The 14,720-nt window shown below is 41.8% G+C and overlaps 1 protein-coding gene across 2 annotated transcripts in view; it reads left to right on the top strand.

Moving 5' to 3' along the window:
• Window positions 1–14,720, top strand: part of TMEFF1 (transmembrane protein with EGF like and two follistatin like domains 1) — a 135,521-nt gene that overhangs the window by 18,590 nt on the left and 102,211 nt on the right. The window contains exon 3 of one of the 2 annotated variants that reach the window (XM_024734460.1): window positions 3,945–5,118. The exons of the other annotated variant lie outside the window; for it this stretch is intronic. Coding sequence (XP_024590228.1) covers window positions 3,945–4,354 — 410 coding nt within the window. The 3' untranslated portion in view covers window positions 4,355–5,118. Of the gene's footprint in view, window positions 1–3,944; window positions 5,119–14,720 lie in introns of those variants that run through there. 2 annotated transcript variants of the gene reach the window in all.

The raw sequence follows: 14,720 nt of genomic DNA, 5'->3' as shown, positions 1-14,720 counted from the left end.
CCACATTTTAAATACACTTAGGAAAACTAAGCTTTCAGTAGTACTCAAATATCTTGAGAGAACTTACACTTAATTCATATGCTATTATTTCTCTACTATAAAGCTATAATCCAGTAACACAGACATAGGTATGCAAAGCTATATTAAATAATGCAGACATTTCTTAACAATTTCCATTATTATCACTGTTTAGACCAATCCTATTCTTTTGGGGTGGGAACTCCGGTAGAGGGGACTGACATATTTCCAGTCACGGCACACTAGCATCATTGGTCTGGAAAAGCCCTTTTTTTGTGTGTTACTTACACATTTATTACTTTTTTATCCCCATTCACCACTTTCATTCTTTTCTTCTGCACCTTGATCATTCTAAGGTGCTTGTGTATTCTCTCACATGTTCTTGAAAGCATGCGTTGGTGTCATGTGTGCCTATATTTTAAATTTACATGGATTAAAAATTGTGCAGTAGATACCTTCCTTTTCCTTTTGCTGCTTTTCACTTAGAATGTTTTAAGTATCTATTCCCATTGCAGTGTGTAAGTCTAATTTGTTTCTTTTCATTGATGGATAATATTCCGTAGTATGCATCCCCCACATCTTATTTATCCGTGTTCCTAGTCCGTCCTGTTTCCTTTGTTCTGCTAAGAAGAGCTGAGCTTTGGCCTGTACACAGTTTCCTTCCCATCCTTTTACTGCCTTAGTAGGTTTTCCCGATGAGCTTAAATGTACTCAAATTGCCCAAGTGGAAGAATACCCCCTTGACTGTGTTCTCTGCTCCCAGGAAAGCTTTCAGGCCTTCCTATCCATTTTGCACAAGATTGAATTGTTTTCTACTTCAGGTGGCTTTGTTTTACCTGGGAGAGAGATTGCATGGTGTGTGTTTGCAGCAGGTTGCCATGCCCAGGATAGTCTTTCTCTAATTAAGAGGAGATTCTCCCCATCTGAACACTAGCGTCCATTCATTGGAGCTAATATGTGTGTGAAAGTTAATTACTCCATTGCGCTTCTCTAGTTTTAAGCCCCAGCTTCTGCCAGAGTCTTAAGAGGCCTGGCTTTTTAAATTTAAAATGCATTTGTTAGCACACATTTAAACTAAAAAAATTAGTTTTAAAGTAGAGTCATTTCTCTGCTCCTGGACATAAACGTGCTGTCTTCACGTTCACAACTCTAGAGAGAAATTTGGAGATCAGAATTTAGGATATACACCCATATTCTTAATAATAGATGGTTTTGTAGTTGATACAACTTGGAGATTGCCTTTTAAGACACACAAGTGATCAGCTGAGCAAGTGACACAGTGAGAGGCCAGGTGCTGTAGTAGCTGAGCTTGGATTTTGGAGTTGTGCAGACCTGGACTGGAGTCCTGGTTCTTTGAACTAGCCAAATGACTTCAGATGTTGTGTTTGGTTTTCTATACTAATACCTCCCTCAGAGGGTTGCTGTAAGGATTAAATGAGGTAATGCTGCAAAGCACTAGCCTAATGCCTAGCTAGCTACTCAGAAAATGGTAGCTGCTGTCGTCATCGTCATCACCATCACCATCACCATCACCATCATCAAAAGGCTCCTAAAGCCAAGAATTACTGAGATAAAAATGAGCATTTGGAAATTGGGAGAGATGAGTAGCATCATCAGGGCATGAACTTTAAAGGCTCAGAGGAGTATTCAGAACTATCCTCTGGAATGAAATCAAAGAGAAAAGAGGCTAAAGGTACCAAAAAACGTCTAATGTGTCCAGTCTTCTTTGAAGACGTTTCAGATCTGAGACTAGAAAGGAAACGGATGAGGTAATCCTCTTTGCATCTGATCCCATCTGAGGGATCCTATTCTCAGTGCCAAGCCTTTCCTGTTCCTTTGTCCTGTGCCTCAGCTCTCCAGTCAGAACACTGTTCTTTCTACACAGTTGTGCTGTGTTGAGAGGGATGTGACCTACTGCAGCCAATTCATCCTGCACACGTTTCTTATATGCCTAGCAGTGTGTCAGGCCCTGTTCTGGGTCCACCAGGAGGATGAACTAGAGGCAGTCTCTGTCTTCAAAGTAATCAGAGACCTGAAGGGGAGGTAGTTAAGCCGCCAGTTTTAACAAGTGCTCTGCCAGAGGTAGGCTTAGGAACCAGTGGGAGCATGAAGGAAGGACATCTAATTGAGGCTATAGCCGCTGGATTTGGGAAAGATTCCTAGGGAGACATTTTCATTATCTCTGAATGACAGAGAAGTCCTTTTAACCTCCTCTTTCAAAAGTAAGGTTTTTACCTTTTCTTTTATCTTAATTAGGGACTAGTTATGGTTGTTACCTAACCCCTTGGAGTGAAATAATCTAAATAAACAGTAGCCATTTTCCTTTTATTAACAGACTATTATGAGTTAGGTTTCCCCCAGTAGCCATTAACATTCCCAGCATCCCATCTTCTGGAATAATGGAGTGGATGTAATAATGTAATCAACTCTGTTAATAAATTGATATTATTTTTCTCCAAGGAGAGGATTCTCATTATTGGAAATATAAAGCTTCCCAAGAAGGCATTGGAGTCACAGCTAGAAGACTCCATGGGTTAATGGGGTTAGTGGTTTCCTTATTGATACTTCCTAATTGATACTTGTATCATTGCCCAATAAAAATACTAGTGCAAACATGGCACCACCAAATGTGGCATCCTTTTATATCCATAAGCTCTTTTCCCCTTTTGTTCAAAGCTTCAGTCCATAAATATTCACTAGGCATCCACTAGGTACCAAGCAAAATAATTGGTGCCCAAGGATAAAAGAAAAGATTAAGGCATGGTCCCCAAATAATACTAGAATGTGTTAAGTGCTGTAACAGAAGAGTATGTACAGAGAAAGGAGAGGGCTGAGGTTTCACAGCAAGTGGCATTGATCCTGAATGAAGTAGGGGTTAGGAGGGAGGTTGAAAGGGGAAACTGGAGTAAGAGTGTGTGTTTGCGTAAGGGAGTCGGGACAAATAGTGAGCCCAACTTTAGCTGAAGGAGCAGTGAGACAGAATTATGGGAGAAAATAAAGATTGTGGTAGGATTGGAGGGTACACAGGGTATTTTGAAGAGTAAGACAAGGAAGATAAAGGAAGGTCGGAACCAGATTATGAGGGTGGATTGGAAACAGAGCCGAAGATAGGAACCCCAGGGGAACATTTAAGTGTGAGTCCTGACAGGAGACTTAAAGAGCAGTCAGAGAGGAGGCTGTAGAAAACTTAGGAGAGACCAATGGTTCAGAAGCTAATAGAGGAAAGAAGTGTCAAGAAGGATTGTCAAGTGCTAGGGAGAAGTTACATACGAGGGACGTTGGAAAGTGTCTTTGGGATCTGAATATTGACCCCCAGATGGCAGCGCTTGAGGCAACAGCCAGATGTAGGAGACTGAAGAGAAGTCTGAGGAAGTTAAACCAGGGAGTGTAGGCTCATCTTTCAAGGAAGAACCTTTGTTAAGATGGCTATCCTGGGTAAGGGTTAAGACCTGTGACCAGGACCCACAGCAAAGGCGCCCTTGTGGAGACTGAACTTCAGTGTTCGTGGCTGAATGAGAGTCAGAGAGGGAGAGAGACTGAGGGAGAACTTAATCTGAAAACCCACTGCTGGCCTCACACTGTGGTCTTCTGCTCACTGGGAGTCGTGCACATGTCATGTTAGGATTTATATCCACGTAACCAGGTCTCCAATTCTTGATAAGCACAATCTCTGACCACTGTTCCCGTAGTTCGAAGTGCCAGAAATGACATAATGAAACCCTTTATCGTTACTTCTTCAGGGAAAATTGCTCTCGATTTATGGGTTTTTGAGAAGTCAGGTGGGGCAGGGGTACCTGTGAACATGCAGACCAGAGCAGATGCTACTTCAGATCATCCTGTCGTGGGGGACCCTGTCATTTGAAATAGGATTGATTTACTCTCTGCCTGTAAAATCTTTGAACATGTTTTCTGCTACTGTTTTTCAGAATCATTTGCTGTTTCAAATAGAGAACTGTGCGATGATGAGAAAGAGTTCATACATTTCCCAGTATGTGAGGGGACCTCTCAACCTGAACCCTCGTGTTCGGCTGTCAGAATAACAGCCAATAAAAACTACAGGAGCAAAACCTCTCAGGAAGGTGCTTTAAAAAAGATGCATGAGGAAGAACACCATCAACAAATGTCCATCTTACAACTGCAGCTGATACAGATGAATGAGGTGCATGTGGCCAAAATCCAGCAGCTAGAGCGAGAGTGTGAGATGGCAGAGGAGGAGCACAGGATAAAAATGGAAGTTCTCAATAAAAAGAAGATGTATTGGGAAAGAAAACTGCAAACTTTTACCAAGGAATGGCCTGTTTCCTCATTTAACCGGCCCTTTCCCAATTCACCCTAAGACGGTGGGGTGTGGCTCCCTTGTAATTAACCTGTGTTGGCAAAGAAGGCCTGGAACACGAACTTGCGGTCGGTAGCCTGTCACAGAGCTACAACTAGGAAGATGACAGTGGTAGTAGTCACTTATTTAAGAATACATTCAGGTAAACAGCTGCACCCTATGTACCCCTGAAGTGGCAAAGAAGCTGTTCGAGTCTTCTGAAAATTATCACTATGAGTGCTATCATTCTGAATGTAATGTCTCTTAATTAGAATTCATACAAGAACCATGTGTGAGTGTTGTTGTTGTATTTTTTTAATCAAATGCAAGTGTGACTATAAAGGAGTGTGGCTGGGTTTTGTGGGGTTTTTTGTTTTTTTTTTTTAAATAGACGTCAGACCTTGTCTATCCAAATGAACGCCCTCCCATTGAAAGCGGCTGTCCTGGGAGGACACACGTTTCTCCAGTGGTGAAGCTGTCGCTCAGAATTTGCTAGAGGTCTTTCGGAGCCTCCACAAGAGCTACAGCACACTTTTCATTTTTTCAATGTCATCTTTGGAGTGTGGATTTTCTGTTTTTAAACAGCCGAACCTAATGGAAGGCTCTTTTCTAATGTGGCTCATAGGCTGCCTTTTAAGTCCTTCCTCTCCCCAAAGAGGAGTTCCAAATAATGTCTCCAGCAGGTGTAGCTTTGTTGGAACTAAGGATGTGACTACTTTGAGGGAGAAACGTTCGTTTAGAGCTCTACATTCTGTCATGCTTGTTTTATTAAAAGACAAGACTTGTGATTTTATAGTCACACTGTGTATGTTTTTGAAAGGTGCTGCCCGCCCCCACTGTGCTACAGTTTTTGCCTTCCTGCTGTAGTTTCCTACTGACTTTGTACTACTGAGTAAACGGTTGCCCTTGTTTTTAATCTTTAGCCACCTAAGGCAAGGCCCTTCCCTCGCCATGCTCCTGGTGCTAGCTAATAGTGATGCTACATAGTCTGCATAGTATGCAGTTAGTATTGAGCTTTTGCAGAATCCATTACCAATATATTTGGAAACGTGGATTGATCAATGGATATTTTGACTGAGCTGTGATATAACTTCTTCTCCTGTAGCCTAGTGTGAAAAACAGCCTTGGGAGTTGGGCATAACAGTAGCTGGAAGAAGCAAAGTGGCAGTTAAGTGCCAAGGCAGGTCAGCAATTTCTGAGAATGAAAGTTCAAGGCCATGTGGTGGGGAGGGAGGAGTGTGTGTGACAGAGGCTATATAGGGAGTGTAGGACGAGGAGTCAGGGCTTGAATTCTGAGCTTGGCTCTGTCTCAAGTGCTGTGTGACCTTAAGTTACTCCATTTAGTCTTTGGCCCTGGTGTTTCCCGTCTATAGAACAGGAGAGCTGGTCTAGATGATGGTTAGAATCTGCTACAGCTCCTTGACTGTGATTTGATCTGCACGGTCTTGGATGAGTACTGCTAACATCATAATTGTCCGGAGGATGTGGGTCAACAGGGAGAGTTTACTGCAGTGGCTAAGCTTCCTTCCTTTCATAATTTTGGAATTTGGGTCCTGGGGTCTGTATATACTAATATACTAATATATGCACTGCATAAAACTTAAGCGGATATCAATTTATTTTATACACTGATCATATTTTAAATATCTTAGGGGAACTGGTTATTTGAAGGAACCCTGTGAAGACTAGTCCTCTTTTAAAGGAAGGATACTTTTGTAAGGATTTGCGTTCTTAATTTAGTTTTTACCAAATGGACCCTTTAGAGAAGCAGCATCTGGAAAAAGTCCCACGCGTAACCGATTTATGGGAGACATTAGGGCAGAGAGTGGCAGGTCCTCAACACAGATGATGTGGACTGAGAAAAGTTTGCCTTTGCTTCACCTCTTGAGCCATCTGGAAATCTCCTTAATATGCAGATTCTGGTGGGGGGGCCCTGAGATTGTGCATTTCTCACAAGCTCCCAGGTTATGCCAGTTCTGCTTGTCTGGTCACCACAATTCTGTGTAGCAAGGTTTTAGAGGACCTGTGAACCTTTTACCTGTTCTTAAAAAAAAAAAAAAAAAAAACCCATTAGGTTAGGTACACTTTTGTGTACAGCATTGTGCCGGATATTATTCCTCTCTCAGAATTTACCACCTAATCACACAAATAACAATGTAGAACAACACAAAAAATGCTCACACACATAATGGAACTATAAAAGCATCGAACTAATTCCTAACTGAACAAATAAAGGATAATTAAACCAGCAGGCTAAAGCACCTTGTTCTACTGTTAACGGTATTTACGAGTTTATAACAGTTTTCAACCTTGAGTATGCATTGGAAACAGTATTTTATAAAAAATTAGTCCCACTGGGTCCCACTCCCAGGGGATTCTCATTCAGTTTACCTGGGTTGAGGCCTGGTCTTCTATATTTTTTGGAAGCTTTACAGGGAGTGATGATGCCCAATTGGGATTGAGAACCACTGGTGTAGAGTTCACAAATGTGTCTCATTTGGTCCTTAGTTCTGTGAAGTCCTGCAGAAGTGAGGAAATGATGCTCAGAGAAGAACAGCCTGCACCAGGCTGAAACCTAGTGAACAGCAAAGCAGAACCTCAGTCCTAGGTCTCTCGACTCAAAAACAAATAGGCCCACCTGCCTTCCCCCACCCCATCCCTCAAAGCTATATCGTGGATTTGCTTTACCCCGAGAGCCAGATCACATCTATAGGATACTTGTAATTCCTCCACTCATGAACAGGTACATCCCAATTCATTCCACTTTTGAGTAGTTCCTTGCCTGAGGTGGAAATGCAATAATCATTTCTTGGTAGATGCTGTAGAGAATTGACCGATAAATACTAAGACACAGTTCACCATCCCCTGACCTGCCAAATAATGGACACAGCCCAGTAGGGGACATAAGACTTGTATACAGCTATCATGTACTTGATCAGGCACGTCTTCTAAAGGATTTGAAGCTCAGCAGAGAGTGAAGAAGCTTGAAGGAAAGCCTGGAGGAGGTGGCATTTGAGCTAAATCTTTAGAGTTGGTATTTTGGTAGGTGCAGATTCAGAAAGGAGAGGAACTTCACTAGATGCAAGGTCCTGTTGAAGGTTCAAGATGGTGAGACACATAATTGGGAGGACATGGGAAAATATCCAAATTAGGCAGTAACATGATCAAAACTGTGCTCCAGGAGGAAGATTAGAAGATGGAATTGAGTTTAGAGAAGACTGGAGTTCAGGAGATGAGGTAGGGGGGTTTGGTTAGGATGAGATGATAGGAGCACCTAGTAAAAAACGAGGGAGACCAACATGAAGGGCGTTGCCGAAGTGGAATCAGTCAGGCTTGGCAGCACATTGCTTTTGTTGGAGGGGATGGGTAAAGTTTTAAAGCTAGATGCCGGAAAGAATGATGCTGATTGAAATAAAGAACGGGTGCATTTCTGGCTGACGTGTCCTAGGAGAGGCCTAGACATGAACTAGTGCAGTTGTTCCCACCCACTCAGCCTCAAACACCAGCACCTCCTCCCGTCTCCTCTTTGGCTGTCACCTCTTTGCTCTGGCTTCTGCCTCTTCAGCCTCCTGTGCTGCCTTTTGCACCTGTTCATCTGACGTTTTAACCCCTCCCTGCTGGGTCCTTGTCCCCCGACTCAATTTGGTGCTCCCTCTGCCATCAGTACCTCCAGTGCAGCTGGTGGTGCATCAGTCACCATCTCTTATATATAATGGCTTCACACTTGAAAGAGCAGGAAAGACTATAGTTGATGCTTAACAACCAGGGGGCTAGGGGTGCCCACCACCCCCAGCTGTGGAAAATCCGCTTATAACTTTACATTCAGCCCTCTGTATCTGCAGTTCTGCATCTGGGGATTCAATCAACTGCAGACGGTGTGCTGTAGTACCCATTTACTGAAAAAAAAAATCTGAGTATAAGTGGACCAGCACAGTTGAAATCCATGTTGTTCAAGGGTCAACGGGATTTCTTTTTTTATTTTTTTAAATATTTATTTATTTAATTTATTTTGGCTGCGCTGTGCCAGGTCTTAATTGCAAATTGCAACATGCAGGATCTTATTTTTTATTTTTATTTTTTTTACTTTTGGCACGCGGGCTTCTTAGTTGCGGCATGCATGTGGGATCTAGTTCCCCGACGAGGGATCGAACCCAGGCCCCTGCATTGGGAGTGTGGAATCTTACCTACTGGACCACCAGGAAAGTCCCTCAACTGGATTTCTTTATCTTGAGCTTCAATTCTTTTCTAGCTGGCATCCACAAATTTCAGCGTATTTTTTAAGTGTCCCATGTTGTGTAAAGGTACACTGGCTGAGAGGGGATGTTAATTCCCATGTATCCCTATTACAGTCTGTTTCCAAAAATCAAACATGGAATCCTACCTTATTAATGCATTAAAAATTAGCAAATATTTTAGGAACTTTTCAGGGAGAATCTTAAAATGCATTGGCTTTTTTTTTTTTTTTTTAAGAAGAAAGAGAACAGAAGAGAGGTATGGTGGGGCAGTGCATTTGAGTTGTCAACAGCTTCTGCAGTGTCAGGTCAATTACATCAACACTTGGTCTGGACCAGGGGAAAGGAATGGTTCTGCCCCCTGGGAATGTCAGAAGGACCTGATAATTATATTTGGCAAAGCCAAGAAGAGTGGCTCTGTAATGTCATTGCTAAGAATTACCCTTTTAATAGTATCTCTGGATGTCTGAGCTATTCAAATGGAATGACACTTCTTTTCTGCTGTGGCTTTCATTTCTGTTGGGCTGCTTCCCAGCTGGTCCTTTTGTTCTTCCTTGCCCTTTTCTGTCTTCTGCCTTCCCAGTCCTGTTTCTCCAACCCCTCCTTCTGCACCCACAGCAGTTTTCACTGTCCCCCCTTTTACAGTTGGAGTCATGTGAGAATGTGTGTAAGGGAGATACTTGCCCAAAACCAGCATATTCAACATGTGGTATCAATAAGGTGAAGTGTAGCCTTGGACTAGACAAAATATCGACCATCTGCTTCCTTGCTGCATCCGCTACTTTTGTGTTGGTGGGACTCAGAAGTCACGGAAAAGGTCACCAGTGATTCATGTCTGCAACAAATTCTTTTCTAATTGTGCCGTATATTATGCCCTTCAATACAACTTACTAATCTCTGCCTCAGTTTTTCCATCTGTGAAAGTGGTGTAATACTTATCTACCTCCCTTGAATGTTGTAAAGATTAGTCTATGTTAGTAAAGCACTTTTGAAATAAAGAGTGATGTAAAGCATTTTAATATTATTGTTGTCATTGTGATATGGATGCCCCCCCGTAGAGATGCTGCTCTGTAGGGGAAGTACCCCATGGATACCATGGTTTAGGAACACCCAGTACAGAAAACTTCCATAACAGATACAACAGTGATTTCTTGGTGTGTGTGAAAGCTTTCAACATAGTATTTCCTTAAACAGCCCTTTGGTTCATTTAGAATGAGATTTGATTATAGAAGAGTGATTTATGTAAGATTTTTAAAGAACATATCTACTGAACCTTTATTACCCAGTATAATAGGGTTTGCAAGCCGATTATTGACCTAACAGTGCAGTTTGTCAACATTAGGTGGAAAACTTCCATTTCTACATTATCCAGATGCCCAGATTGTGCGTGAAGGTTTTTTCCCTGTTGACACTGATTAGAGTGGACAGAATGGGGATCCTGCTACTTCTGAGTGAGGGGATCGCAGCTCCAGTTCCACTTGCAAAATATTCTCACAGCACCTCTAGTGTGGGGGGAAAAGACTCACCATGTGTGTTCATCAGAGTAGGGGGTTCTCTAGGCATAAACTTGGGCTCCCTTTCTTAACTCCTGATAACTGCTAAGAGATTTAATTAGGTTCTGGTCTGAATTTTCTCTTTGGTGGGTTTGTTGGGGGAAAAAAATTCCAAACCCTGTTATTTAAGAAATCGGTTATTTTTAATGAAAAGGACACCTGTTACAGTGGAACTACTGTAAATAGTAGCAGAAGTTAAGGTTCCGGTTCCTTTTTTTTTGCGGTACACGGGCCTCTCACTGTTGTGGCCTCTCCTGTTGCGGAGCACAGGCTCCCGACGCGCAGGCTCAGCGGCCATGGCTCACGGGCCCAGCCGCTCCGCGGCATGTGGGATCTTCCCAGACCGGGGCACGAACCCATGTCCCCTGCATCGGCAGGTGGACTCTCAACCACTGCGCCACCAGGGAAGCCCCCGGTTCCTTTTTGTCTCATCATCTGGTTTAGCTTCCAGAGTAACCAAGAAGGAAACTCACACTGGTGCTCTGCTGGTGAGGTGCATGTGGTTCTAGATTTTTATCCTTGAGTCTCAAAGAGTTTTTGGATGGGCTGGTGTTACACTTTCTGCAGGAATGGAAGGTGGTCACTCTAGTCACTCAGCCTTTGGGAAATCTGGGAGGCTGCTGGGGCCCATCTGCTCTCACGTGGTCACACTGAGCCCAAGGCTGCAGGGGCAGGAACTGCCCAGGGGAACCCCTTCTCATGGTGACGGCTGAAGTACAAGAGGGCAAGCCCACCTGTGGAAGCACATTTCAAGTTTCAGTGTCATATCTGCTAATATCTTCTTGGCCAAGGCAAGTCACGTGGCTGAGCCAAAGGTCAAGGGGAGGGAAGTAGACTCCTCTTAAGAAGGTGAGGGGAGGGTGTGAAAAATTTGAACAATAATCTCATTTACCACAGTGTCACAAGTGGGGAGGCAATGAGTGGAATGCCAAGGAGTTGAGATTATATTATTAATTGAGGAACAGAGAATCTAGGGGGGAACTGCATCCCTGTTCCTTCCTCTCTTTCTTTTTTTGGAGGGGGAGGCTTTAAAATAGTGATAATAATAGAATATATGTCATAGGGATGTCGGATTAAATGGGCAATATGTATTTAGTTATATGTATTTAGAACAGAGCCTGGTACACAAACACTGTAAGTTTTAGCCACTATTTTTTTCTCTTAAGGTCATATGGCTTCTAAATGGGCCAGGGATATTTGAACCCAAGTGGCCTGGCTCTGGAGCTCATGCTTTTAAGAATCAGAATGCACAGTGTTTCTATTCAGAGCCTGAGTTCACATCTTTGCTTTGCAAAGAATGTGGCCTCCTGAATATTAGATCATCATCTGTAAAATACTTTCCAAGACTGCTATAACGATTACATGAGAATATACATATGAAAGGGCTACATAAACTATAAAATCACCCCCCCCCAAATCCCTAAACCTTTCTTCTGATATTCTGTGTTACAGGACAGTCCAAGATGCTCTTCTCCCATAACAAAACTTCACCTTAATCTCTTCCTCCAGCCGCCCCACTCTGTGACAATCCCTGAACTCACTTATCATCTTGGTTTCAGAACCAGGCTCTGTGAAATTACTTCTGTTGATCCCTCTAACTGAAGTGCTCTCAGCATCTCCACAACCCCTTCCCATCACCTGTGCTGCTGAAGTGTCACCCATCCTTAAAGGTCAAGTGACACCAGGACGCACTCCTGTAACCTGGGCTCTGGTCCCAGCTTTGCTGGTAACTCATCACTCTCTGGATTAATATAATTTCCTTGTTTGTAAATTAAGGGTGTTGGAGGAGAGGATGTCTAGATTCCCTCCCCCTGTTCTAATTAGTCTAATTCTGAAGTTAAACTAATCTTTTCAATTTACTGCATGTAACACACAAGTTTTCTATGTAGCATTCTCCTTAAAAGATAATGTGTACATAAATGGAATTCTAATCATGCATCCAAGTGGATCAGTCCCAAGGTTGAAAGTGCTGTTTGTGAAAGTTATGGATATTAGCATAATGATTGTACTTAAACTGTTTCTAAAACAATCTAAATATAGGCAACACAAGAGTTTCTATATAATGGGCACAGAAAGGTTGTTGCTTCCCAAAATGTAATTTTCCCAACAAGTTGTAACTGGCTGCTATTTACTTTAGCTCTTTTAAATTGCCCATTTTTATAGATTATAGAATACTTCTATATTACAGATTGCCCTACTCTAAGGCAATAATGTGCCCAGAATATGTAGATTTTTGTATTTGTTTTTAAAACTTTATCAGTTGATTTCAGTAGATGGTATCTGTTGTAAACATCCAGGGCTGCCTGAAAACCTACTTCAAATGGAAGGAAGTTAGCATTTATTGAATATTTTCTATGGGTGCTAAGAACATTCATATATTATTTCATTTTATTCTTAAAATACTCTGTAGGAGTAGGTCATATTATCCATATTTTAAAGATAATGGAATGAAGCTTGGAGAGGTTAAGTGTCTTATTCAAAATCACATACCCAAAGTTTTGGAGATGGTTGTACAACAATGTGGATAAACTTAATGTCACTGAACTTTACACTTAAAAACAGTTAGAAGGGTAAATTTTGTGGTATTTCACCACAGTAAGAAAAAAATCACATACCTAGCTTAACTAGATTTAGATCCCGAGTTAGTATGCTTTGATTAGTCTGCTTATGGCTGGTTATGATTATCAACATCTGCTAGGACTGATGAGAACAGTCCTAGCAGAGAGAAGCAGAGAGAAGAGCTAAGTGAGGTTAAAGGTATCAGCAACGGCAAAGGTGGTACCCAATTCTGTCTGACAGCAAGCTGAGAATCAGTGACCAAGGCAAAAAAGAGAGGTCACCCATCAGTCTTGCCATCTAGTGCTTCTCAAACGTTAACGTGGATAAGAATCACCTGGGCATCTTGTTAAAAATGCAGATTCTGATTCAGTAAGTCTGGGCTAGGGCCAAATTTTACATTCCTAACAAGCTTCCAGGTACCAGTGATATTGATGATCCATGGGCCAAACATTGAGTAGCAAGGATTTTAGATCACAGGAACTTCCAGGGCAGCTCTCTAAGTGTTTCAGATCCCTTGCATCAGAGAATCTGGGGCGCTTTCCCAAAGCAAGTTCTGCGCCCCTGCCCCGACCTACTGAAATCAGAATCTCTGAGGGCAAGACTGGGAATCTAAACTTCTAACAAGCTTCCCTGTTGCTTGTTAGGTGTAATAAAGTTGAAGAACCACTGCTAATAGGACATCACCATAGTATGATAACAAAAATCACTTTGTTTCCATTCCCATTTCCAGTTTATAAAGTCTTTTTATATCCTGTTTCTCCTGTGCCTGTACAGCAGGATAATGAAGGCGATACAATTAGCCCCACTTTGCTGATGAGGAAACGGACACCTCCGGTGGTTAAGTGCTAGACCCAAAGGTCTTCAACTCCCAGAAAGTTTTCTTTTTATTATTTCATGGCTCTCTCTCCCACTTTACCATATCTTCACTTATAGTCCTACACAAATGAGAAGTTCTTTTATGTCTAAAAAGCTTTGCAGAGCAATTTTCTTTCTATGATGCTTTTAAAGATTTCAATCTAATTTAGCATATTAAGAAGCACAGTTTATGCTTAGAAGCATGAAGCTATCCAAGGTCATGGCAAAAAAAAATGTTTGAAGTAATGAAATAGATTGCATGGAATTTTTAAAAAATCCTTTTTTTACCCCTCACCTAGATTCACCAATTGTTAACAGTTTGCTTTTCCCTCTCTTTGAACCACTTGAAAGTTGCAGACTTTGACACTTCACCCCTAAATTCTTCAGCGTGCATATACTAAGAATAAGAACATTTTCCTACATCCACAATCCCATTATCCCACGTTTCTCCATTATCACACTGGAGAAAATTAATATTAACTCAGTAATATCTTCTATATGTAGTCTACATTCAAATTTATCCAGTTGTCTTAAGAATGTCTTTTATTGCTGTTTATTTTCTCAGATCCAATCAAGGTTTATTGCGTTTGGTTGTTTTGTGTCTTTAGTCTAATTTAATCTAGAAGAAATCTCCCTCCTTTGTTGTTTTTCATGACATTAAATTTCTTTTAAAGTCCAGGCCTCATCAATGTACCCCACATTCTGGATTTATTTGATTACTTCCTCGTGATTAGGTTCAGGTTAAACTTCTTTGGCAAGACCATCTTATAGATAACTTCAGGTACCTCTGTTTACATAGTTTCAGGAGCCACATGGTCGAAAGCTGCCCCACCATTGGTGAGGCTAAATTTGATCACCTGGAGAAGGCAGCATCTGCTAGATCTCTCCATTATAAAGTTACTTCCTTTCACTCATAGTTAATTAGTTATATGTGGGGTGATAGTTTAAGTCTCTCTGAATATCCTGTCCCCAGCCACATTTCACCCCATGGTTTTAGCATCCATCAATGATCATTACTCAAATCAATTATTTCATGGGGATTTCAATGGTGATTAAACCAATCTTGGCCATTTGCCAGCATTTATACAGAAAGAAGGTATGCCAGATTGGAGAAAATCTGAATTTAGGTCACCTCAAGTCACGCCTGGCTACTCAGAAAGCATAGGGTCCACTTTGCTCCAACTCTCA

Source organism: Neophocaena asiaeorientalis, unplaced genomic scaffold (genome assembly GCF_003031525.2).
Source record: "Neophocaena asiaeorientalis asiaeorientalis breed wild unplaced genomic scaffold, Neophocaena_asiaeorientalis_V1.1 scaffold192, whole genome shotgun sequence".
NCBI lineage: Eukaryota > Metazoa > Chordata > Mammalia > Artiodactyla > Phocoenidae > Neophocaena > Neophocaena asiaeorientalis.
Note: the sequence above shows the minus strand (reverse complement) of the source record. Positions and strands in the feature narration are given on the sequence as shown.